General features: G+C 32.6%; 3 protein-coding genes across 3 annotated transcripts; 2 read left to right on the top strand and 1 right to left on the bottom strand.

Annotated features, from left to right (window-relative positions):
- Nucleotides 1-1847: 1847 nt before the first annotated feature.
- On the top strand, nt 1848-9294 carry LOC131951831 (wolframin). Its single transcript, XM_059314230.1, has 6 exons — nt 1848-1912; nt 5042-5224; nt 5388-5591; nt 5678-5817; nt 6142-6369; nt 6866-9294. The coding sequence occupies exons 1-6, from the start codon at nt 1867-1869 to the stop codon at nt 8399-8401; spliced, it is 2337 nt and encodes a 778-aa protein (XP_059170213.1). The 5' UTR covers nt 1848-1866; the 3' UTR covers nt 8402-9294.
- Nucleotides 9295-11075: 1781 nt separating this feature from the next.
- On the bottom strand, nt 11076-16818 carry LOC131951832 (ORM1-like protein 1). The gene is made up of 4 exons (XM_059314231.1): nt 16631-16818; nt 13899-14112; nt 13493-13644; nt 11076-13090 (listed from the first exon to the last, which is right to left on the bottom strand). Exons 2-4 carry the CDS (start codon nt 14070-14072, stop codon nt 12955-12957), a joined length of 462 nt encoding a protein of 153 aa, XP_059170214.1. The 5' UTR covers nt 14073-14112; nt 16631-16818; the 3' UTR covers nt 11076-12954.
- Nucleotides 16819-18143: 1325 nt separating this feature from the next.
- Nucleotides 18144-26094, top strand: LOC131951839 (PMS1 protein homolog 1). Its single transcript, XM_059314238.1, has 17 exons — nt 18144-18290; nt 19616-19775; nt 20317-20442; nt 20810-21096; nt 21231-21353; nt 21446-21586; nt 21973-22104; nt 22495-23061; nt 23374-23484; nt 23608-23704; nt 23979-24102; nt 24211-24262; nt 24352-24512; nt 24642-24830; nt 25059-25186; nt 25457-25614; nt 25810-26094. Exons 1-17 carry the CDS (start codon nt 18144-18146, stop codon nt 25981-25983), a joined length of 2877 nt encoding a protein of 958 aa, XP_059170221.1. The 3' UTR covers nt 25984-26094.
- Nucleotides 26095-26169: the final 75 nt, after the last annotated feature.

Raw genomic sequence — 26169 nt, 5'->3', positions numbered from 1 at the left:
AACGGGGTGGGGGGGGGGTGTACATATGTCCCCGGGCGCCGAACCTAGGGGCGCCAAAAGCTAATTTTAGCTGCTATTTTAAATTATAAATATTAAAAATATATGGGGGGGGGGGGGAATTGAAAGTTTGTCCCTGGGCGCCGGGAGTAGTCGCTACGCCTCTGGCCCAAAGATATGGAAAGGATTGTTAAAATTGTTTAAAATTTTTAAAACTTCATGGTGTTAAGTATGCGGGATATGTTTAAATGGCCTAATTTTATACCACTTTGGGAGGGCCAGGATGATAAAAATAGACAATGCATGAAGAAAATGAAATACCAATGAAATAAAATATACAAAACTGAAACATGCAAGAATTTTTTTATAGTACAAATGTGAACAGAATCAATAAAACATCTTACACTTTCACAATTTGTCGCTTGATAAAGCAAAGAGATGACTAAACCCCATAAAAGGATGTAAGCAGTTAAGCAGCGTTTCTTCAAGACTTTTTTCTCCGGGGGGGGGGGGGGGGGGGGGGAACGAAGACTTGATATAGATGCCGGGAACTGGAAGATACTCTGGATGTAAGCCTTGATTAAGCAAATCATTGTCTGGGCTTTAGTACCGCACCGGGTGACACCCGACCTCGCTACGCCACTGACACTGGGTACGATAGATACAAATCGGATCTTTGCGTTGGGAAATGTTTGACTGATAGGCCTACATCTCAGTATTTCCAGCATATTAGCTTGTGAAAGTCTGATTTTTGATAGACTGTCGTTGACACTACAATATAAGGTTACAGTTGAGGTGCTAGATTAACGTGAGCGGCTACTATATAACGTCCCTACTCTTTTCTTTAAAATTCGCCCCAGGCAGCGCTATTACCGATACACGCTCATAATGATCCGAGGCCATTATATCAGGACGGAGACCTTAAGTGTAGAGTCACCAAGGATCAAATGGTGTTTTGTTGTTTGGTTGGTGTATGGGGCGGCGACAGGTTGTGTGCTATCCAGTGGCGTAGCCAGGATCGTCTCAAGGGGGGGTCCAATTTTTACCCGGAGACAAACTTTCGATTTGCACCCCCCCCCCCCCTCAAACTTTCGATTTGCACCCCCCTCATACTTTTTATATATATACCAAGGGCTATCCCTTGTGTCATAGTGAGTAAAGCGTTCGACCACTGGGACATGGACGACCTTTTTTCCCCGTCGAAACGCTACATTATGTAGAATAACTTTTATTGCATTGCGTTGTCGTTGCAAGGTGTTAGGATTAGAATGTTCCAATAGTTCGAGAGAACGAGCTCAGTCATCTCGCTGAGCTATTTGAATATTTTCACAGTATAGTCACTAAGTCAGTATGAGTATAGGGAACGTAGCCAGTGTTTCTTCCGCCCTTTTTCTCCGGGGGGGGGGGGGGACTTGAAATTTTCGGGGGGGGGGGGGCGGTAGACTTTCTTTGGGGGGGGGGGGGGGCGGACACTGTTAAAAGTATATATTGTCTATATAAATTACACAAATTTCATTTCGTTCGGGGGCGGTAAAAAAATTTCGGGGGGGGGGGGGGGGGCCCGAAGAGATGCCTGGAAGAAACTCTGAACGTAGCTTCATCCAGTTTGCTAGCCGACATCATTATTTGTTGTTGTCTATCCTCACAAGTTGAGGTGGATATAGTACTCTGAGAGGGCTTCTTGATTATGTGTTGTTTTTGTATGAACTTAGAACTATTTTCTTGAACAATCACATCAACTTTCCCCACAATGGTAAACCACCCCTCACCCCAAAATCTCGGCAGATATAGTATATAGACTATTATAGACCTAGGTTGCTTCCCGTACAAACACCTATCACGTGATATACTTTACTTTTGTTTTTCAAAATGGGGGAAAATCTAAACACGGAAATAAGCGACGATGTTATTGCGGGTATGACTAAATCTAGATTTATTTTCATATAGATCTATAATATATTTCTTACTATTTCTAAGAGTATGATAATACTGTACGAATATATGTTTACTATACTGAGACTCGTATACGGTAGTAAGAGAAACTATACGACACATAGAATACTACTAACTCATAAACATGATATTGCAGATAAACTACTAACTACTAACTAGTCAAGTAGGCCTAGAAAAATGGCTAGATACTTAGATAGATCTAGTTACTGTGAGTTACTTGAATACTTGAGTTAGTGTTACTACTACTACTACTACTACTAGATCTAGTACTACTACTACTACTACTATTCTAGTAGTAGTTAGTCTAGTTACTAAAGTTAGTTAGTACTAACTTAGTGCTACTACACTACTACTACTGTACTAAGTACTAAGTACTAGTCTAACTACACTAGCTAGTTAATAATATATAGTTAGTACTAGAGTAGATCTGGATCTACATGATCTAGTACTCTTTTTTTTTGATAGGCTACCAATTTTAATGATTTAATTATCGAAATAAAATCAGCAGCCTTATTGAAAAAATATATATATTTGTTATAAAATGAATACAATTACAATCCTATGACCTATGACTATTACAGATTACAGTGTGGTTTAATTTTTGAAGAGTGTTGTTGTGATGTGATAGACAGCTCAGCAAAAATGTGTCGTCTGCGGGCTTAGTTGGCTGTTGTCTTGATCAAGTTATTTTTTCATTAATTTTTCTTCAGGGTGGGGAGTATTTATAATGATTAACATTAGTTTATTACGGCAGGGCATTTAATTTTTTAACCACTTATCAAAGTTTGTGAATATTCAATAAATGATTTGTCAACACAAGATGGTAGTTCTTACATTATTTTCCGCTACCATGTAATATGTAATCATTGTAATGAACGAATATATCGAAGATGGAAAGTGCATTTGAAACAACAAAAATTCATTATACGCTAGTCAGTATTTTGTAGAATTTGCTTGATAAAAATAATTGCAGTATGACTGGGCAACAGCTTAAAAAAGTAGCTCAAGGGACAACCTATTTAATAGAAGCTGCTAGATCTAGGGTTATTAGGTTAAGGACACTGAGGATAGAGTCAGGGTTATCATACTGTTACCATGTAACATTTAATGCAATTAAAGGGCATACAGTCATCTAATCTAGATTTTTGCGGGTGTGTGAAAGGAGAGCAACTACTACTGAAAATTGCAGCAACTCTTGAAATCTAATTTTAGATCACATGTGACCTATGTAACATTTGGGAGGGTCGATATTGCACCACTTAAATGCTTGGCAGGAGGCATGCTAGGCAAATTTGCTCTGTGTTGTTTGTTTCAAAAAATTCTAGATAGCCTGAAAATTTAAAAAATTAAATTTTTGGCAAAAGGTAGGCTCTTGCTTGGCCTATGCAAGGCACATGTCTGCTATGCCCTATAGGGCTGGTAAGTAGGTCACCAACCAGTTCTATGGCTCATGCAGGTTTTACTCAGCCGTAGAACTGGTTGGTGACCTACTTACCAGCCCTATAGACATACAGTGTAGTGTAAGTAATGAATAAGTTATCTGTAATCATATTAGTTATCAAGTTATCAAGGTTTTGCTTCTGATTAAATAAAAAATATTCTAGACAGGACAATCACAGCATGCTTGGATGTTATTTCTGTCTTCTTCAGTTAACTTCATAAAAATGCAATGATTTATTTGCTTACTAAACTTTAAAAAAAAAAAAAATCCAAGTTCTTCTGTTTAAATGTATGTAGGTTAAAAATTTATCTGAGACAGCTTGGTCGGATTTTACAGCATATGACTCCCAACCCAAAAAGCTTGTATGGGTACCTGACTCACCTTAGGAAAAGATAAGGCGCCTGGGCATAGTGCTGAACACACTACTCCTGACGACTCACCTGCTTGCACTAGCTTAGCATTCATATATATCTATTATTTGAAAATCAATGACATGCTTATTAAGGCAGAATATTATAATACATCATATTCCTCACTAATTAGCAGGAAATGCATTGTTTGCCAGCCACATTTACACATCATCTATTTTTTTTAACCTTTATTTCCCAATCAATATGAGCTTGCATTAGTGTGGTTGTCCCATGTATTTGTGCAGGTAAACAGTTTACACATATCCCAAGCTGCTCAGAGGGATAATAATTTTTTATGAAATAAAAATGTCCATGCACAGTGCAAGTGTTTATAAAAATTCCATTTAAGTGACATTATCATAGACTGGTACATAATAATGAAAAATGTGCCCATTTATCAATAATATTGATGTCTTATGATTCAGGTTAGGTTTGCGTTGAGGTATTTTAATGTTGATGCTAGTTTCTCATATATGTTTACATGGAATTTTGCATTAACTGGAAAATAAAATTTTATAACCCATTACAAATAGAGTAGTACAGACCACCTCACAACTCTTTTCCTTAAGTGTAGGTAGACCTAGAGCATTGAAATGTAAAAAAATAATATGTCTTTGTGTTCATCTATGGGTTAATTATATATGCATATAACTGGCTATTATTGACATTGAAAATAATTGCAACAAGAATACTTCTTTTGTATTTTTTACCAATACACAGCACTTAAGATCTTTCTTCACAAAGGTAACAATGTTTATTGACATATAGATCAATTCAAAGATTATTTATCAATACTGATCTCATTTTTCAATCAATAGTGAATCAATGTGGTTGGCTTGCCTGAACGTATCAATAGTTATTATTAAGGCTTTCTAGAATTTTTCATTTTCAAATTGTTATTTAAAAAATGTTTTTCTTTCCAATTTATTAAAGAACTCAGATGCCTAGCTTATCATTAACTAACAGTGTTTATTTACAAAAAGATAGTACACAAAGTGAATGCTATTACACCTTCACCTTTGTCAATCAAGTAGTATTATATTTTACATCTAACACTCACCTATCATCAAGTACCTTGTTGGTAGCTATTCACTTACATATTTGAAATAATTCTTTCTTCATTCCTGATATTTACATTTGGAAAATTAGGGAGGGGTCATAAATGGGACAAGGGAGGTAAGAAATAAATTTAACAATACTCGTTAAAGATTCTTAAACCAAATTGTTATTCATTGCACAGAGGCAGAAAATGGCTCAGCTAAGCATCAGCTTCAGCTTGCCTTACATTACCTCAAGCTAGCAGAGTTGAACATCAGTAGAGAAGAGAATGGATGCAAGTCTGTAAGATGGCTCATTGCTGCATCCAAGCAGGGAAATGTGGAGGCAACTGCGTCATTAAAACATTGTGCAGAAACAAATCTTGGTAATTTTTTTTCATGCAGCCTCATGAGCTTTGCTTTTGACTTATCTTAGTATGTAAATAATCTCAAATAACTTAAATGCAAATGTATTTCTTAAGCAAACTGTACCAATGTTCAACTTATGTTCTTTTTAGTAATGAAATTTCAAAATCTTATTTTAAATAGGTATGGATGAAAAAAATAAAGCTGATGTGAAATGGTGTATAAATACATCAGCATCTGAAAAGAAAATAAGATATGCTGCAAAGTCTTTATTTGCAAAGTTGAATGCTGCACATAAAACGTCCCTATCAAAAGATGAGTACGTTGAGGCCATTAATACTCTTACCACAGGCAATGAAAAGGAAAAAAAGCTTTTACTTGCTGCAGGTTAGATCCCCCCCCTTTTTTTATTGCATTAATAAAAAATAATTCAAGTTTCACACAGAAGGCAAATATATACATTTTTTTTGCAGGAAGAAAAATAGGAAACACTATTACTGAAAATGAATTTATTAAGACACTGTCAAAGAAAATTCATGGTACCTTAACTCTGACTTCAGTTGAATCAGATGAAAGATCTGCTGCTTACGATTCATCAAGTGCGTTAACAAAGGTAAAAGTGGATAATAGTTCTGTATATAAATATTTACATTTTACTTTAGGGGAGTAAAGTTGTGTTTAACCTTGAAAGCGCATAAAGTGTCTGAAAGTAAATTAATACAACAGTTTGAATGTAAAATTTCAGTCACCATTTTTACTGAAGTGCTAGCTGCTTGGTTTATTACTTTTTATTATGGGCTCATACAAACTGAATTTTAGTTTAGGTTTATAAGGCTAGAAAAACTACAAGTTAACACAGAAAATATGAAAAGGTTGTGAGTAAAGTAATGAAAGAAGACAATTTTAATGTTGAAGGTAATTATTTGTTTCTTGACAGGTCTTGAAATATCCCAGACAAACAGCCTTGCTGATATTTGACGCAGTCCTGGAGTACTCCAGCAAAGAGGGCCTCAATATAATTCTGTCTCTGATTCCTACCAATCAGATTTATCTGCTGCTGATGCTGTTTGCTTACAGCTTTTTAACACCATCATTTTTTCTCTTCATTGTTCCACTGCTGGTTTTTTACATCTCATTGTTGATCATGATTATTTCTACATTACAGGTATGTTTAAATTTTTATTTTTGAAAATTTTAATAAGGTTATGACTAATAGCTTAAGGTTTTAAAATTTGAACCTCTGCCTTATGTCTTATTAGCATTATTTATCCATCATTTTATTGCCTGGTGTTTGTATATGGGGAAAACCTGGGATTAAAAAAATATGTTTTTTCTCAGAACTGGTTCGAAACAAAATGTGTTTATTTTCTTGTATTAATGCCAAACATTGAATAAGATATAAACAAATTTTCAGAAAGCCATTGTGCTTCAGCTTTTAATACATAAATTCAAAGAATTTCAAAAACAATATTCTGACTTGCTGTTTATAATAAATTTTCATGTTTTTCGAGGGGAGGGGTTATAAATCAAAATCAAAATAATTAACAATTAAACTTAATTAGCATCAAATGCATTTACTTCTTAACGTTAACGTTACATTTTACTGAACTTCACTATGTGTAAAAAGATTATTTTAACAATAGAATTTATTTCACTTACAGATGTTTTATAAGAAACGCAAACAAAAAGAAGCCACAACCCTGGTGAGCTTACTGCAAGAACAGTTTGATGTTGACATTGATGTAGAGAGCACTGAATCCCAATACTCCTGGAACACACTAACCCCTTATTTTGTTTACTTTACTGCTTTACCAATAATGGTAGCTTCTTTCTCATTAGCAAACAAAAGTTATATTCCCTGTGGTGAATTATTTATTATCAGTCTCATCATGACAGGATTTTGCTTCCTTGGGCTAAGTGATAGCTATGATATCCCAACTTTGCTTGCATTGGCTGCACATGTTTTTGCATCACTTCCTGTTTTTTTACAACATGTTCCCAAAATCCCTGTGATTTCTGCTGTACTTGGCTGTATTGCCAATCCTTTTCTTTCTGTGGATTTAGGGTTAAATATTTCTTTTAATTTAGGTTTACCATCCATCGTGCAAATGATAATTCCTGTCATACTATTTGGCATGGCCATGCGTAACTCTTGGTCAGGAATTTACAAAATTTTAGTACCCCATCTTGTTTGTTATTTTTGGTTCAGTGTTTCAATTACTACTTTTCCTTTAACTACGTGGACAGGCTTAGCTAGAGCCACGGTTGGGTATTTATTACTGCCTGTAGTTGTCCCGTTAAGTGTTTTCATGTTTGTGATTGGATTTTTTTATGGTGGTTACAAATTATTACAGACCGATGTAGTTGGTAAACTTTTAATTACTGTTGTTTTATTTGCAATTCCGTTACTGTTAACTCAATCAAAATCATTGATGAGCAAGAAAGACAAAAATGTTTCCCCAAAATCGGAAAAATTTAAGAAAATTCTTATGATAAGCTTTGCAGTTTTGGGAGTAGTTCCCCTTCTTTTTGTACGTCTGCCTTCTGTGTCAGAGAAAAAAACTTTGGAGCTCACCTGGGATGATTATAAAAGCTTGTGCATACCAAAGGGAGATATTTGGGCCCCCTATCAAATCCGTTGCCGAGATTTCATTGGTATTAAAATACACTGGAAAGGAACAGTTGATCAAGTCAAAGTAACTAAGGTAGAAAATACAGCAGAGAATGTCATTAAATCTTTGCCTTCTGTATTCTCAGATCCCCTTTACTGTATTTATGGGGAAAAAATTCCTGATTGCGATGAAGAAACAATGTCAGAAATTTCTTTTAAACACTGCCAGCTAGTTAAATCAACAGGGCGTACCTGTCATTTAAGCAATCAAAATCAGGCAGTCTTTACACTTAGTGTTAGAATAGAGGAAACATTACTAAACCTAGAAGCTGGTTATAATTTTCATGGCAGACTGTTGGCTTTGCAGCCTGGGGATGATGTTGATTTTTCAGGCATTCTGTCTGATGTTGGCACCTTAAGCCCACAACTCAAGTTGAAATCATTAAACTGCACAAGCCGAGAGCTGCCAGTCATGATGGGAATTGAGAATGACTTGGATGATAAAACTCTCTTCATGCTTTTAAATGAAGCTTTGGCTCTGGCGTTTAATTTTGGATTTTTTCCAGTTTTGACCTACACTCCGTAAAATGGACAGTTTGTCAAATTAGTTAAGCTTGTTGTTGTTTTTACTATAATTGAAAGAAATGCTACATAAATATACTCTAAATAATATAATTAAAAATGTATCTGTAAATATGTAATGTTTTAAAATATAAGCAAATATTTTCATATTTTTCTTTAAAGGTATTAAAAATGACGGTGGGTTTTTTTAGAAAGTTTTTTTAAAGTTTGTTTTGTCTTTACAGCTTAGTCTTTCACTTTAAGTACATTGTATGCCATTTGTGCTATTTTATCATTGTTATTTGTTGACATTGAGGTTAAAAAAATTAATTTTTTATTTACAAGTTATATGTTATCAACTTCTATTTATGGTTTCTACAATTTTTCTTTTAAATTTTCCTCACACATTTAACTTGGCACTTAGGGAGTAGAACAAAAAATGGAGGTGAATTGAACAGGTGAGGTTGTTAGACCACACTAAACCAAACCTCAAATTTGATTTTGTAATAAAATGACAATAAAACTCATCTAAATTTCAATCTGAAAGATATTGTTTCTCACTCTCAGATGTTTCTTTTTAAAAACTGAGTGACATGAACAGTTTTATTACTTTACTTTATACAAGCTTTCTTACATGTAAATACATTTAAAATCCAGTGAATATTTTTAATGTGAAATGTATTTTATTTTTGTGATGTGTACATTTTACTAAAATACTCTCTAAATCCCCAATTTTATTTGTAACTTGTGAACAAAAATTGTGACTCTAACCTTTTTGTTTTATTTTTATACCTTTTTTCTGGCATTCAACTCTGAATGATTTATTTAAAAACTAACACAATAAAACTTGGGTACTGGTACTAAAAATGTTTGGTAGTGAGCCTATTAAACAAACAACTGATAATCTTTATTGCTATGGATTAGAGTTGAAGTTTGTCACATATTGTGCCAAGTCCTTTTGTTGGTGAATGAAGAACACATTTTAGTAGAATAGGTAGGACCTTATGCTTATTTTAAAATTTTAGAGTGCACATAAAACGTTAACATTAAGACTTCTTGAAAACCTCATAGAAACTTTAGAGGAATATTTCTAAAAACAGACTAAAAATGTACCAACATTTTTTCCATGGATTTTTGATACTGTATATGTATAGGGCTACTATTCACTAGTTACATGTAAACATTCCAGTTCTGCTACAAAAAGAAAAGAATGTACAGTAAGCAATCAACCTTACCATTCTGAAAATCAGAATTTTTACCCATAATGAGAATTAAAAAAAACTATAAATAACACTGTATAATTACAATATCTTCATCATACAATATTCAGTTAGGTGAATATTACCAATTTAACACTGAAATTTTTTTGTACATATATACCAGCTGTTTATAACAGGTATTTGTCTTTGAATTTTAAACCAACTAAAATAACAGTGCAACAAAATTTATTTGATTACACTGTTCCAATGTTATTTTACACTATTGAAAAAGCTTAAATCAATTTTGAATTTAAACATAAATTAAGATTGCTGACCTTGGCATATAAAAAGATTGTGCATTCAGCACAATGCCCTGCACCCTTTACTTTTCCCAAATCCAACCAGGTAACGTGGACTCAGCTCATAGATAAAACTCTGGTCTCAATGTTGTTAGTAAACTGACAGTAGATGTAATTATTCCTGGATATGTTTATATTTCAAGCTAAAATAGTTGAATTAACTGTTAGTTCTAGTAAAGAGTAAATTTCCTCATTTAACTTTAGACCTGATAATGCAAAGGGCAGATGAAGTAGAGTTTATCTGTTTCTTGACTATGGCATATAAAGGGATGATGTGGTCGTCACTATGCCAGCTGCCTTTACTTTCTCTAACTGGAGTCTAGACTCTAGTACCCAGCAGAGCTGAGTGGACTCAGTCAAGATCCTAAATGGGTTAGCCACCACCCCTTTTCATTCTGGTATTTTACTTGTGAAGTAAAAGTATTAAATAAATGATTATAATTAGTGGCTTCATTCTAGTAGCAGCCACAAGGCATAATCAGATTTAAATATTTTTACTTAATTTTTTTTTTCACAAGTAAAATACTTCAGGAAGCACCCAGCTAAAGTCAAATTTTGGAAATAAGAACTCAATACATATTGGATCCGGGGCGCAGTGGTCTAGTTGTAGAGAGCTGGACTGCTAACCTGTAAGTCTCAAGCTCGAATCAGGGTTCAAGTTAGTAGATTGTCCTTGAGTCCACCCAACTCAGATGGGTACCTAACTCATGTTAGGGAAAGTAAAGGTGGCTGGGCATAGTGCTGACCACACTATCTCTTCAAATGCCTAGGTCACAGAAAACAAGTGAACTCTACTTCACTTGCCCTATAGACTGTCAGGTTTGAAAAGGGAATTTTACATTTACTTACATATTTGATCAACTGATTTTTAGTTGTCTAAGTATGTCTTGATAAATGAAACAGTAACTCTGCCATTTGATGTGAATATACAATACTTTTTATAAAGTTTTCTAGTGATTATATAATAATAGACATTAACATTTTTTAAAAAGAAAATGACATCTATCAGTTTTAAAAAAAATCACCTTAAGTTTTACTGGATTGCTTAATTGTAACATTGTTTTTAAAAGATTAGTTCTAAGTAATGCACTTGCTGTTAAATGAGAACACTTAAATAGAACAGTACAAATAATTTTTCTCAAGCATGTTTATTTTTGGCATATAGTCAGGATAAAAAGTAAACAGAGATATGACATTTTTAATCAGTTTGTTTTTTACTCTGCAGTGACAAAAAAGTGTCAGAAACAAAAAAAAAAAAAATACTTGAAAAATATTAGCACACTAATTAGTGATTTCCAATTCTCATTACACAAGTATTGTCAAAAAAAAATGATCACTGAAATTTGGAAAAATGATTTGAATAAAATAGCACTAGATTTAATCTGCCCTGAATACTGAAAGGAAAATACTGCAGAGTATTAAAAAAAACTGATACAAAACCAATACAAAGTATAACAGTGTATGGAAAAAGTCAACAATCATAAGTGAAAGTTACAGCAAGTTCTATATTATACTGTTTACAGCATAAATAAATGCACTGACCTAAGATGTGGCACAAAAACTATATTAGCTCATCTAAGGTACTTTAATTATTCCAAAATCCAAATTATTCCATATTGTGGAAAAATAAATATCTTGTGTGAAAAGATGAAATAAAGACAGTCCTCCAAATTCATATCTTTAATTGTTGCTTCACCATGTAAAAATTTAGTCGAAAAAAAAAAACCGACAACAAAAAACCTAAAATTCTTATGCCACATCAGAGTTCTAAAACAGATACTCGTCATGTACCATTAATTAGTAGAGCACAAGAGTTAACGTGAGGGAACAAAAATTAGATTAAAATAAGTGAGCTTATAAAAAAGTTATTTTTATCCTTATTTACTAACCTCACATTGCAAGATTAGCTAAGAATTATATAAGTATATAACATCTTTAGCAGATATTAGGCTAAAAGAATGTATTGTTTTTAAATTAAAGATGACCTGGCTACCTGATGATAATAAATTAAAAACAAAACACAGAAAAGTATTAAAACCAATCTATTTTTTGTAAACTACTGAACTATGGGACTAACAAAGTAAATGTATCCTGTTCTTAGACAGTGGATTTCTATTACTAAAAAAAAATTAAAAAAAAAAAAAATGTTAGTTTTAAAAAAAGTTATCTTCAGAATGATAATGTGCAAATTATAGTAACATAATTATAGTATAGGCTTTTTAAAATATTTTCCCTTCTAAAACTATTCATACAGTTAAGTTAAATTACATATTTGATTAAAATAATGGTATAACATATGTCATTCTTGAAATGAGAGCCATGTCAATTTTAGGGCTTTTAATTTTCTAGGATTATCTTTAATTATGGGCTTCTGAGAAAGATTTTTAGCCAAAGATAACCATCAACCTGTGTAAAAAAAGTTTTTTTGTTTTTCATGAAGAAATAGCTATTCAAAAGAAATAGCTATGCACAAAATTTGAATATTGGTGGACACAAAACACAGTGATTCTAGAAGCTATACATCAGTTCAATAGTAATGAAAATATTCAAGAGATATGATACACAATATGCGACCCAATCCCTGATGATAACAAAAATCAAACAATTGTCTTGCAATGGGAAAAAATATTGACCGTAACATTATAAGGGCAAGTTTTTGCAAAATCTATAACTAGAGATAGAAATGGAATTACAACCATTTTGAAGTAAATGATTATTAAGGGAATGTACCATAAGAGATTTCACAAACCATTTCTCACAACAACCAAATGTTGAAAAACAATAGTTAGTTCATGGTAAATAAAGCAGTTTTTCTAAAGAAAAATTATAATATTGAATTTACTACTTTCTGGAGGGTATTATCTATATATTATGTAATAATTACTTCTTACTGACTCAGTTCAACATTAAATTTTGAAATGATGGTTTATATGTACAAAATAATAAGTTTTATAGAATGTTTGCACATGAAATGTTTGGTTAACAATAAAAAAAAACCAAACCATGGCTCTATTCATAATTTAATACTTGTTAATGCCAAACAACCGCACTTTGTGTAACTGAGGAAGCTTCGGGATCAAGTTGAGGGCAAGAACGCTGGCATTTATAACAAAGTGGTATTTATCATAACGCGTGTAGAAGCTTGCCAGGAAAAACCTAGGAAAAAAGAACAAGAAAAGTTAATATACAGAAAACCCACAAAAACAAAACTAACAAATATTGAGCTATAAATAATAAGATAAAATTCTGATAATTTTGATTAGTGTTATTCAGACAACTGTCATGGGATGGTGTGGTCAAGAAGTAGAGTGCATAACTGCTTAACTTGGTTTTAAGTTTGGTTCCCTGAGTCTACCCATTTGATGAGTTACCTGATAAGTTAGGGAAAGAAAAAGCAGCTGTGCACAGAACTGACTACACTATCCCTTCATTATATGAACAGGTGAATTCTACTTCAACTACATAAGTGACAATCAGTTCAGAAAAGGTAATTATAATTTTATTTAGATAACCAAACATGCCATACAATTTGAGTTATTAAAGCTAAAGCACACTTACAAAACTACTGGCACAGTAGTCAAAAACTTTTTTGTAGCAGTGAACTGTTTGCCATAATCAATCTGTTCCCATTGTGTTTCAGTGCGAGAGGTTCCTTGATCAGATGTTTCCCAGGGTGTGCCTTTGGTAACATGAAGCATCACAAACATGCACTGGCAAAGAGAAAATTACAAAATGACTTTATTTTATGACAAACCATGTAGACAGTTCTTTATACAAATGTAGTGCATAAAAAAAAAATATTAAAAAAATTATATCAGTAACTTTAAAAAGAACATTTTTTAAAATCACTTTACCAGGCTCATGCTTCGACTGTGGTTTAACAAGTCATTGTAAAAATACAACACTAAATCAAATCAATTTATGTACAGTTTAAAAAAGTATTTAATATAACAAATGTACTTACAACATCATGAAGAACATTGGTCAAGGTCCACGCCACTGCCACAGAAAAAAATGGCACAGAGAGAAGCAATAGGTGAACACCAAAGACTAACAGCACATATGTAAGCCATATCCCTTTACTATTGAAGTATGAATGGGTTGGGTTGCTGTCACTGTGTGCCACTCCCACGTTCATAATGAAGTGACTAGGAAATGCCTTTATCCGATGTCAGCTTCTGAAGGAAGTCAATAATAATTATATATTTAAATAGGCCCCTCATGATTAGTATTTACATAAATTGGCTTAGTATAAAATATTCAACATAGTTAACTGCTTATAGTTTTTCTCTGAAACTACAAACTGGTCTGCTATAAATATCTTGAAAATTATACAGTTAGAATATATTTATTATAGTAGGGATTCAGAGTGTACTTTGTCCCAAACAAGTTCAAATAAACTAGTTGATCTGCTATACAATTGATATTATGGCAAACATACCTGTATATTTCAGGTAGTATGTTTTTAAAAGTGAAGAATGAAGACCTCAATATTTACAGCATCAACATTACTAAGTTTGAAACTTCTCAGAAATCAAGACTATCAGGCCTTAAAAGGAGTTAAAAGTTCATGTAACCTGTACTGAAAAATCCCCTAGCCTACAACATCGTAAAAATGTTCAATTCTAATAGACCTAATACATTTTTTTAAAATTAGGCAAAGCAAAAAATTAAAAATAATTTAAAGAAGTGTAGGCCTACTTTTGATTATTACCTGACAGCATTGAAAATATAAATCACACAGAACCCAGTTTGAGTTTCCAAAACCCAGAAAAAAACCGTTCCAAATCAAAGTCAAAGGGCAGCAGAAATACTATGCAAACTATTCTAGCATGAATATTACTAAACTAAGCCAAAACACGTCTATTGCAAAATTATATTAAACCAAATAAAATTAAATGTCTTAATTAAGTAAATGATACATAATTAGCACAAGAACATAACAGATGATAATGATGATGATGGTATGAGTTACTTCTACAAGAAGAGAAGCTATGTACCAAAAAATAGTAGTGTGATGGCTAAAACAGCTTAAATTTATGTAAGAGGATGAACACAAAACATTAAATAGAGGCCTAGAGAACATTTGTTAGTCCTTTGGAATATTAATAAGATTTTACCTGCACCAAAAATAAGAAAACAATTTATCTAACTGTAAAAAGAAAGAGGACCTATACCCAGTCAGCTGGGAAAGGCTTGGACCATATAGGGCTGGTAAGTAGGTCACCAACCAGTTCTACGGCTCAATAAAACCTGCATGAGCCATAGAACTGGTTGCTGATTTACTTACCAGCCCTATACCCAATCAGCAATGTTAGGAATAGATTTAAATTAAAGAATGTCCCTAATACAAAGAGAAAATGGTTAGGTGCAGTGTAGTAGAATGAATTGCATGAATGTCAACCGGTAAATCAAGGGTCTGGACCAGTGGAGTACCTTTTTTGAATTACTGAGTCATATGAATCTTCAAGGTTTTTATTTTTTATTGCTTTGTGGTTAGTTCATTTTTTTTAAAAATTAGTAGCATAATGGCAAAGAAAGACAACTTTATTTCTATATACTTGCAACATGATTACTAGCATTTTTACAAAGAAAAAATAAGGGATCTTAAGTACTTATTTTTTTGCAGATAATGCGAAGAGAGAAATTTTTTTAGAAAATTGAGACGGAAACATGAATAATAAGTGATTATTGAATTTTAATTATCAAAAGCTATTTGATATATTAAAATTATTAAAAAATTATTGAAACTAGCATGTTTCTTTCACATCATTTTTATTAATTTAAAAATGATAATTTGACAACCAGCCAGCAGGTATCTAATCTAGTTCTGCTAGTGGAATTAAAGGGTCGACTTAAATCAACCTGCCTATTACGTACTATTAAAACTAGACTTGAATATATTAGTCCAGTCTTGTAATATTACTAGACCTAGATTCCACTAACAAGTTTAGTAAGTAAATCAAGATCGATAGGCTATCGACTTTAACTACTTGATCTAGTAAATAGGTTCTAGAACTAAAATATACTAAAGTGTGCTATAGTTCTAATTCTATACTATAAAGTCTACTATTATAGATACTAATACTAGATCTAGATACTGGATAGGGGCGGCAGATAGTATGTAGGCCAATTGGTTGAGCACCTAACATAGAATTATAATTAGGCCTATTAGGCCTAGAATATTATATTATATAATATATAGTCTAGAAGTATATAGGGGGGCCTAGGCCTAAATCAAAGGACAGGAGTTGTGTGATGTACAAAGAAAGAATAAGATTGGCAGACTAAGTCTAAGAGCCTCATGAAGACTGAAGAGAATCAGAATGTAATTTGTAATATGTATGTAATTGTAATGTAAGACAAGTCAATTTCTGGAGTGTAGGCCTATAAAAAATAAATCTTGATTTTGTATTCATATTGGTCATTGTAATGTATTGTACTGTAGTATTTACTATTTAGGCTTTTTCTCTAGAGTTAATATAATTATATTATTAAATAATTATAATGATAGTCCCTAATATTTCCGTAATTTTGAAATTATTATTTTATTTTAAATATTAAATAATTTTATGTCATCAGTCAGCCTTGGAATGTTAAATTTTTTTGTTTAGTCTACTATTTCAGTATTTCTACATAACTACGTCACTTTGTTACGAATATGAACTCTAATTATTAATTAAACGCATCACTTACAAAATATTATGGGTATAGATTCTAGATTTATTCTATAGAATCTAGACCTGTATCGGTAAATACGGTACTGTATGGAAATCAATCTTTTTCTGTGTGATGTTGTTACAAATTTTCCGAATGCTAGTGACAACTTGTAAAATGCCAAATTTTCCTCCTGGCAAAACCAATATTGTATCCGGTGGCTTTTTGACGCATATTCAGTTTAAATTAGCCAAGGCCAAGAAAATAAATTAATAGAAAATATAGATCTACTCGAACAAAATTTACTGAAATCTAGTCTAGAATCTTTATCTAAATCTAGATCTAGATCTATATGTTTTCTAAAAGCATCTAGATCTTGATCAAAACCGTGAACAAATTATTTAAAAAACTAATTGAGAATAATTTATTAATTGAATAATCGGCAAGTTGTCGAAAAAAAAGTACATAGATCTAGGCCTATCTAGACTTTTTTAGAAAAAATCTACAATTAGTTCTAGACGCCGATAAGCCATAAATAAGTCTTGTTATTAACCTAGCCTTGGCACAAAGAGTGCTCTTAAGGCATCTATTTTGGGGCACCCCCCCCCAGGCGAGGCACGTCTACCCCCCCCCCCCAAACGAAATAGAATTTATACTTTAAAAAATATACTTTTACCAGTGTCCTCTCCACTCGGAAAATTTAGTCCGTCTCCGAAAGCTTGAAGTGCCCCCCCCCCCCACCCCGGAGAAAAAAAATATTAGATAACATTACTGTACACAAACAAGTCCTTTAGGCCTACCAGTCAAATATATGAGTCGCCCATACTCAACGCCAACCTATTAAATGTGATTTACCTCCGTCCCTCCATCGTCACACGTCGAGGCAAAAAACCAGACCCCTCTCCTAAATTAATTACAATTAAAAGTCCTATAGCCCCAATAACTACAAGTCTACCGCACCCCCCGAACGCAATGGAATTTATATTGAAAACATATACTTTTACCAGTGACCGCCCCCCCCCCCCTCCGGAAAATGTTGTCCGCCCCCCCCCATCCGAAAATATCAAGTGCCCCTTCCCCCCCTCCCCGGAGAAATAAGTCTGGAAGAAACACTGCCTAGTATACACACAGGCCTAATAAGTAATAAATCATTAGTTAAAAAACCAGTTACTAGATCTAGATAAATTAATATTATTGGTCTAGATTGTGTTTCAATTACAACTTTCAAGATATTGGCAATTTAGGAGTTTTGTCAGTGTTGAAATGTTCGTTTGTGACAAAGTATGATGATTCGAAGTAGTAAAAGAAGGGGATACATTTTTGAAATTGGAAAATAATAAGCTTGTCGCCACTTATTAGGCACTTAAGAACGGCCACTACATAGATTTCTAGTACATAGCTATTAAATAAGGAAATAAATGTCATATATATATATATATATATATATATATATATATATATATATATATATATATATATATATATACCTAAATATTGTTCCACAACCACTCCATTACTATGTCTAAGTTTTTTATGAACATAGTTAAACATCATGGCGGGATGTGCCTTGAATCAACTACCCATTGCTACTGTAAACTTGATAGGCAGTGGCCAAGTTATCGTAAGCGTCTACAGCGTTATTAAAGAGCTAGTAGAAAATTCTGTGGACTCGGGTGCAACTTCTCTGGATATAAAAATTGTAGGTCTACTAATCATCGTTTATTTTGTTGTTGATTATTTTTTTACAGTACTCCAAATCTGAACTGAAATCCTGCTTACAGCTTACTCAAAACCCAAAAAATAGTAAATAGTGACTTAATAAATAATAGTTAATAGTCCAATGCACACTGATACTTGTTAGCTTTGACTTTGGCTTTATAAATATTAATTTATTCATCTTATTGTAATTATAATCATATTGACCTTGCCTTGTGCCTTATTCAACTTTGATATTCTCATTCTGCCTCGGCCTTGCAGGCACACTAACAGCAAGTAAAAATGAATGAATGAATGATTGTCTAGGCAATGTTAAGTCACTTTGTTTACATTTATATTTAATTTATATTTACAAATGCTAAACAGTAATTAAAATGTGCCTAACTACTTACTAAAACTTAGTTAATAGTTACCAAAGTTACCAACTATTAACTAAGTTTTAGTAAGTAGTTAGGCTATTAACTATTAGTTAGCCTATAGTTGTCAATAGTTACAACTAATAGAGCTGCTAATGCCCATCTCACATGCATGGTAGAAGGCCTACAAGCTTATGTGAACGCCCAATGACCCAAAGGCAAAATACAATTTTCCTATTATTTGGGTGGCAGAGAAATTTAAGTGTTTGACTGACGATCTCAGATAGCAATATGCTATGACATATGCCAAAGGACTGATGGTTTCAAAACCCATTATGAACTCGCAGTGACCCCTAAACTGTGTCGGGATTTTTCTCCCACTAACAAGAAAATGTGATCGGGCAATCATTGGAGCAAGGACATTTAGAATGGGCCGGGCCTATTTCTTGAATAGATCTAGATTTAAAAACAAAAAAACATAGGCCCATAACTCTCGTGATCAATCTATACTTGTTAAGTTAAAAACTTTTCTTCTTCTTATCCCTTAAAAAAAACAACTATAAAGCATGAAAAGAAAATGTCTTGCAAATTGCGTCCCTCTATATATGTGTAATTCCTCCGGCATGTTTTGCTATGCCTTTGCAATTTTGTGTCTGATGTATAATAGCTAAGCTGATTAATAATTATTAATGTATGATTTTTAAAATGTTGATGTTACATAAAAACAATAAAAACATGGATCTAGGCCTCTATTGTTTGAAAAGAATAATCAGTCCTATTTACTCCTTGTTGAGCATAAAAATAAATTAATCAACAATTTTAGTTTACATAAGAGTGGGAGAAGTAATTGGAAATGGAACTTTGTGTCATTGTTTTGTTGTGAGTGGGTCATTAGAGTGGAGGAGAGCAAAAGTATGCCAACACAGTTAATTAATAATTAATTATCGTGTAGGAAAACTATGGCTTGGATAAAGTAGAAGTCTGCGACAACGGTAGTGGTATTAAAGTTTCTGATGTTCCATATGTTGCAAAAAGACACTACACCTCCAAGCTAACAAGTACAGAGGATCTGATGTCTTTGACAACATATGGTTTTCGTGGTGAAGCACTAGGTAAGGAAAAGAAATGAAATTTAATTTATGAATTTGTTTTTCATCTTTGACCATCTTTCATCTTATAATTCAGTATGCAAACATACTGATGGCTACAATTTCAGGGTTTTAGGCTTGAAGTTGTCTGATTAAGTTATTAAGACAAAAATTATGGGATGACTTGGCCTAGAGGTAGAGGGTTAGACGGCCAACCTGAAAGTCTTGATTGTCTATTCTGTTTTTAAAGTTGCTTTGATCATATATTTAATTAGTACTTTGATATTCGTGAGCACATGTAAACTTTAACATAAACTATCTATGTATCAGCATGCCACAGCATGTGTGTTCTAACCTGCTAAACAATATCATAAAAACCAAAACAAAGAATGAAAATTGAAAGAATCCTATAGTTCTGTTACATGTGTTAACAGTATTGGTCTAGCACATCTTCATTACTAGCACCTTTAGCAGTTTGTTTTCCTTCATATAAAATCATCACTCTACTCCTGTTACTGATAAGTTATACAGAGTACTTCAGGCTTTTATTTTTTTATTGAAACAGCTTCACTGTGTGCTGTATCTGATGTAACAATTACCACAAAAACTAAAGACGATGATATCAGCTACACTTACTCCATTGATCATGAAGGGAATATATCGGATAAAAAACCCTGCCATCTTGGAAAAGGTGTGTCATTTTACCTGTTCATATTTCATAAGGAACTGTCCAAAATAATGCTACTCTGATATTTGTGATGGGAGTTGGTGCTTTAAAAAGATGTAGTATACAACAAGCAGTTTGTGTTTTTTAAAATTCAAAAGATCCATTTAAAAATTGATGTAAAAATATTTCTGAATTTTTTTGCCAGAAGCATTATAAATGTCATCATTTATATGTGACATCTAGGTTCAAAATTACGTAATGCATTTTAAAATCTGATTTTTAAAATTTTCACAATAACACTAATCAGTATGGTGCCATCTTCATGATTATATTGTTCTGTCAACATTTGTTTGCAAAATAATCAATACATTATAATTTTAATATATTCTAGGCACCACTGTTACAGCTTACAGATTATTTCATAACCTCCCTGTTAGAAAACAGTACTACGCCACATCACAGCATAAAAGAGAAGATGTGAAAAAAATAGAGGATCTATTAATTGCATTTGGTATAATCAAACCTCAGCTGAGAATAACATTTCGACACAATAAAGACCTGTTGTTGCAGAAGTTGCCTCTAAATCAAACCAAAGCTGTTATTTCAGCTGTATTTGGCAGGGAGATTGCCGGACAACTGCTGTACCAAGAGAAAGATATTGAAATAGATGGACTGTCTGTAGGTTTTATTGTATTGTAAAATATTTTTCACTGTTTACCAAGAGAGGTACCATTATTAGGTTTGATATTTCATTGTGAATTTTAAAGATTTTTATAAAAATGTTCTCTAATTAAATTACATTTATTGTGCAGGGTAAAATATCAGCCTATGTGCCCAAACCTGGATCTGATGTTAAGATCATGTCACGGTCTACTGGAGATAGAACTATTTTAGTGGTTAATGATCGTCCTGTGCAAATAAAGGAGCTCCTTAAAGTAAGATTAAATTCTCACTGGAAATTTAAACTGAACATTACTGAACAAATTAGATTTTAAAAAAAAATGTACTAAATATATTTTTTTCTTAGGTGGTTAAGCATTATTACAACAACTGCCACCCTTGTGAAACAGTTCGTTATCCTGTGTGTTATATAAACCTAACATTACCTGGCTCAAATGTGGATGTTAACATTGATCCTAACAAGACAACTGTACTGTTACACTCCCTGGTAAGTTTTATTCTTAGCTTAGTTATATTACACTCTGTAGCAAATAAAAGAAAAATACACCTGTGTGCGGTCGCTTATTCATGAAGTAAAAGGACCCTTTTACAGTTGACAAGGCTGATGAAGTAGTTCATCCGCTTCTCTGACCTCAGCACATGAAGGATATTGTGCTTTATGTCATGTCCAGCTGCTTTTAATTTCTCTTAGTCCAGTCAGTAACTTATCAGAGCAAGATGGACTCATGAATATCTATTGGACAAGCACATGAGCAGAGCATGAGACTTTCTGGTTATTATAATCATGCACTGTCTCTTATTAGGGGAGCTATAATTGGGAGAGCACATACAAATTAATTTAAATATTTGAAACATTTTTTTGTACTGCAACAGAAAGAAATACAAAACTCTTTAGAGGAATTACTTCTGAAGGTGTATGGACCACTAGACAATGTTCCACCTTGGCATTATAGTGAGAAAGACGTATCTAATGGTGCAAGTGATAAAGATGATACCCAGAAAATGGTAATTGTTTTTTATAGAAATTTTTATTTTAACATAAAATACTTGTGTATAGGCTGATCTAAAAGATAGCTCGGGATAGGATGCCGTAGCTCTAAAAAAAATTTGGGAAAATATAGGCCTTTCTGAAGTTAACAGATCTTTTACTTTCTAATTTTTTGAATACATTTGCTAAAGTTGTTTTGTTCTTCATATTTTTAACAAATATTTGTTAGTTTTGGGCAAATTAAAAAAATCTCACATTCCCAAAACTTAAAAGCTAGATTCACCTAAGGGTTAATGCTAGATTTTTATGTAACTATCATTTAGCTTGTATTTCATAATAAAAGTTTTAAGTTTTATTCCAAAATTGTGAAAAAAGAAATAACCAATGTTTGTCATGTATTGATTCAGGCTAAAACTGATGCCTCACTTGACAGTTTAGATACCAGTATAGAAGACACAGCTAATTATATGTCAGCTGCAAGTGCAGCAGAAAAGCTGTTTGATCAAGATAAAGAGTTCAGTTTTCAAACAGCCCGGGAAACAGCAGGGAGTGTTGTTGAAATTTCAAACAACGCTATACCCACCTTCAGTGTAACATTTCACAACCAGCCAGAGCAGAGCCATCAATCCAACTTCACTGCTCAAAAAAATGTTGAGCATTGCCAAGTAGATTCTGTGAATCTGATTTCCGATGATTCTTGGACCAGCACTGTTGAGAAATGCTTGGAAACTACACAGTGTTTACATTTAGAGCCCGATAAAAATGTGTGCAGTACAAAGCAAACTGAAGAAAAAGTTCCAGAATTTGTAAACAGGAACTCTGAAAATGGAAAGGATGGAACAGAAATTCAAGGTGCAAAGACAGACTCAACCTGTGAGCTGAGCGTAATGGAGAACAGTTTATCAACCTCAAGTATCACAAGTGACTGGAGTAGAGGAAGTATGTTTGTTGACACTCTGGGTCAGCCAGTACAGGTAGGATATCTACTAATGAATGAGTTATCATTTTAAAATCAGTTTATTTTGTTTAGTCTGAAAATTTATTAATTTTAATTATTATAAGAAAAATTGATCTAGGCCTTTTTGCAAAAAACATTTAAAATATATTTATACTTTATTTGTTTCATTTAAATGTACATTGACTTAAAGCTGTATTGCTATTCTCAATTATGTTAAGCATTAAGATTAAAATATTCTTCAAACAGAGACCATTTTGACTACTTAAGGTATTTTAAAAAATTACTCTTTTTATTTTAATTAAAGCATGTATTTTAATTGAATTAATAGCCTGTGCAACTTTTAGCTCCTTCATCCAAACATCATCCTGGGAAACATCAGCTGCTGCAAGAAGATAACAGCTTAGAAACTTCAGCAAAACGCAAGAAGCTTTCTTTGGAAGTAAGCAATAAATTTGAGATTTCTTTGCTTTTTCATGTATTTAAAAAGTAATATTTTTTATGTCACTTATTGCTATAAGTTTTTTTTAACAATTCTTTTCTCCACTTAACTTTTATTGTACAGCATATTGATGCTAACCAGTCAACATTAGATGCAATGTTCAGCAGATCTGAAGGGATACCTGGATATAAACAGTTCTGTGTTGAGAATAGTCAAAAAAGTATGTCTTTGTATCATATTGAAAGATAACAAAAAATATTAGTATGGCTTAGTGAAACTGTAAATGAAGGAATAACTTGTAAGCATATATTTATCAATAAATCATTACCTTATATGACTATTTATAATTTATAATTCCATAAAAAAGAGTATGTTACAGGGTTACATTTATTTTTTTAGACCATTGGACACCACTAAATTGTTTTTAAAATGTATTGAATTGAATATAGTATTAATAACCCTTTATTATCTATATTGTCTGCCCTTTTGCCCAGTTTTAGAACAAGGTGCTAGTGAGAATCCAGGGGATGAGGACATTTTGTTGAAGAAGGAATGGGACAAATTAAATGAAGTTGAAAAATCTAAGTACAGAGAGACAGAAAGGGAAAAAGCTAAAAGGTATAATTAACAAGTGATCATTTTTAAAAACGTAATAGGGTTAATTTAAGATTGGAAAGTATTTAGCATTTAACTTGTTACATTGTTAATTTTATTAATTTCTTACAGACTTGATAGTGCACCCTCTGCAATTAAACCAAAACTATCAAAAACCTCAAAGGTAACATAGACTTTGCATACACATTTTCATCATTTATTAGCAATCACAATATTAAATATCTGAAGAATTTTTTTTTTCTTTTATGCTAGCTAAGTGCCCGTGATCAAGTTGCTGTGTTGGCATCACAGAGCCAGGAAAACAAACCAAAGCGCAAATTGAAAAAAAAGCATTACTGTGCTGAGCGCAGAATTAATTTTGCCATGCATAATTTGAGAGCAGCTGTTGAGAGAAATGATGCTCAATCTGAAAGGTTTTTATATTTACTACAGACATATTCTTACATCTTGTTTTATTTTTTTAAAAATACTCAACTTTTATAGAATTGGAATTAATTTTAAAATATTCTTAATTAATTAAATAACCTACATTTCCCCAAAAGGATTGTCTCCCTGCTTCCATCAGTCATTGGACAAACTAAAACCTGTGATGTTTGGTTCTCCTGTTTCAAAAATAATCTTCACATCGTCAATATACACAGACTCAGTGAAGTTCTTTTGTATCAGAAACTGAAACAGACGTTTAGACTTGAGGCTAATCCCTGCACATCACCCATTGCTCTTGATTCTAGGTAAGTTTCTGTTAAATATTTTCATTTTGACATTGTTTGGTACTCTGATTGTATACTATTATTATTGTTTGTAAGAATAAAAAGCTACATCTTATGTATAAATGGCAAGAGTATTAATATGCATAGAAATGTAATATTTTTTAAATTAATCCATCAGAACAATATTAAAAAGCTGACAGTTAAGAGCACCTTATTAACTGAATTTTGAAAACTGTTAAATGTATTCAGCAGGTTCAGTGAATCGACTTGGTCCACTCTCAAACTTTTAGCCCTGTCAAGTAGAACAGGCAACACATTTTTTTCTATCACTGATGAGCGACTGACTGCCAATGGTTTTAGTGTCAAGTGTCACTTTGGTAAGAAACTGGAAAACTTGATCTGTTGTAAAACATCTGTCATTGTGCTGCTTAAGATTGCTCTGTTTATTTACATGTTGTATAACACTAGGCCTAAACCACTTTCTATATAAAGTTTTGAGAAACCAACCAACTCTGCTATATTTGTCTTATAGGCAGTTAAATGTCGAAAATGTTTAATGTTAATAACATTGTTATTAAAATAAAAAAATACGTTAAGATTTTCCTAGCATTAATTAATAATTAATTGGGCCTACATTTATTTTTCAGATTTGCAAAACAAATTAAGTGCAGAATTAGTAGGATTGTCTAATATAATTCCTGCTTACTGTGTGTCTGACCTTATTGAGGTTTTAGAATTGATAAACAGAGATTTTAAAGTCACACTTGAAACTACTCGACCCACTAAAGTGCTTTATTTCCTACAGGTAAGGCATGTTTTACCTTTAGTATTTCTCATATTAATAGACAGGGAATCCATCTCTCATGACCTAAACTACAACCTGACTAAAATGAATAAAATAATAGCAACAGAATAAAACCATTCATCATTCATTATAAATGATAAAATTACAGAACTTATGTATTACAAGCCTGACAATTTTGTGTGTGTTCATGTTTAGGGAGAGGCTGTTAGAATGATGCAGCAGAATGTGAGTGGAAAAACTAAGCTTGATGTGCAGGAAATGGTTGAACAGTTACCAGATACCACAGCATTGTGTCTGCACCACAGGCCTATATTCCATCATCTCTTTGATCTGTCTCTTCTAGAGGATGATGAAACTGAAACTCTTTAAAACCATTGGGTGATAGAGTTATATCTAGAACAATTGTTGACTGATAGCATTATTTCATGATCATTATTTTTTGTAACACTTTGCAAATTTACTATTTTCATAATAAAATGTTTTAATACAGAACTTTGGTTACTTGTTAGAATTTTTCTATGTTTAAAGGTTTATTTGTTTTATTGGTGTTGTATT

This window comes from Physella acuta, unplaced genomic scaffold, assembly GCF_028476545.2.
Source record: "Physella acuta isolate Inbredline_101_S28 unplaced genomic scaffold, ASM2847654v3 ptg000831l, whole genome shotgun sequence".
NCBI lineage: Eukaryota > Metazoa > Mollusca > Gastropoda > Physidae > Physella > Physella acuta.
This window is presented reverse-complemented; position numbering and strand designations above follow the sequence as displayed.

Bases quoted from the DNA above. Each gene is read 5' to 3' on its own strand.
- LOC131951831 (XM_059314230.1), top strand. From the start codon at position 1,867: ATGGGGGAAAATCTAAACACGGAAATAAGCGACGATGTTATTGCGG. The intron at 5,225-5,387 runs GTAATTTTTTTT...TATTTTAAATAG, and splicing joins TTGTGCAGAAACAAATCTTG to GTATGGATGAAAAAAATAAA. The intron at 6,370-6,865 runs GTATGTTTAAAT...TTTCACTTACAG, and splicing joins TGATTATTTCTACATTACAG to ATGTTTTATAAGAAACGCAA.
- LOC131951832 (XM_059314231.1), bottom strand. From the start codon at position 14,072: ATGAACGTGGGAGTGGCACACAGTGACAGCAACCCAACCCATTCATAC. The intron at 13,645-13,898 runs GTAAGTACATTT...TCTCTTTGCCAG, and splicing joins CCAATGTTCTTCATGATGTT to TGCATGTTTGTGATGCTTCA. The intron at 13,091-13,492 runs GTAAGTGTGCTT...CTTTTTTCCTAG, and splicing joins ACTACTGTGCCAGTAGTTTT to GTTTTTCCTGGCAAGCTTCT.
- LOC131951839 (XM_059314238.1), top strand. From the start codon at position 18,144: ATGGCGGGATGTGCCTTGAATCAACTACCCATTGCTACTGTAAACTTG. The intron at 21,354-21,445 runs GTAAGATTAAAT...TTTTTTTCTTAG, and splicing joins AAATAAAGGAGCTCCTTAAA to GTGGTTAAGCATTATTACAA. The intron at 24,263-24,351 runs GTAACATAGACT...CTTTTATGCTAG, and splicing joins AACTATCAAAAACCTCAAAG to CTAAGTGCCCGTGATCAAGT.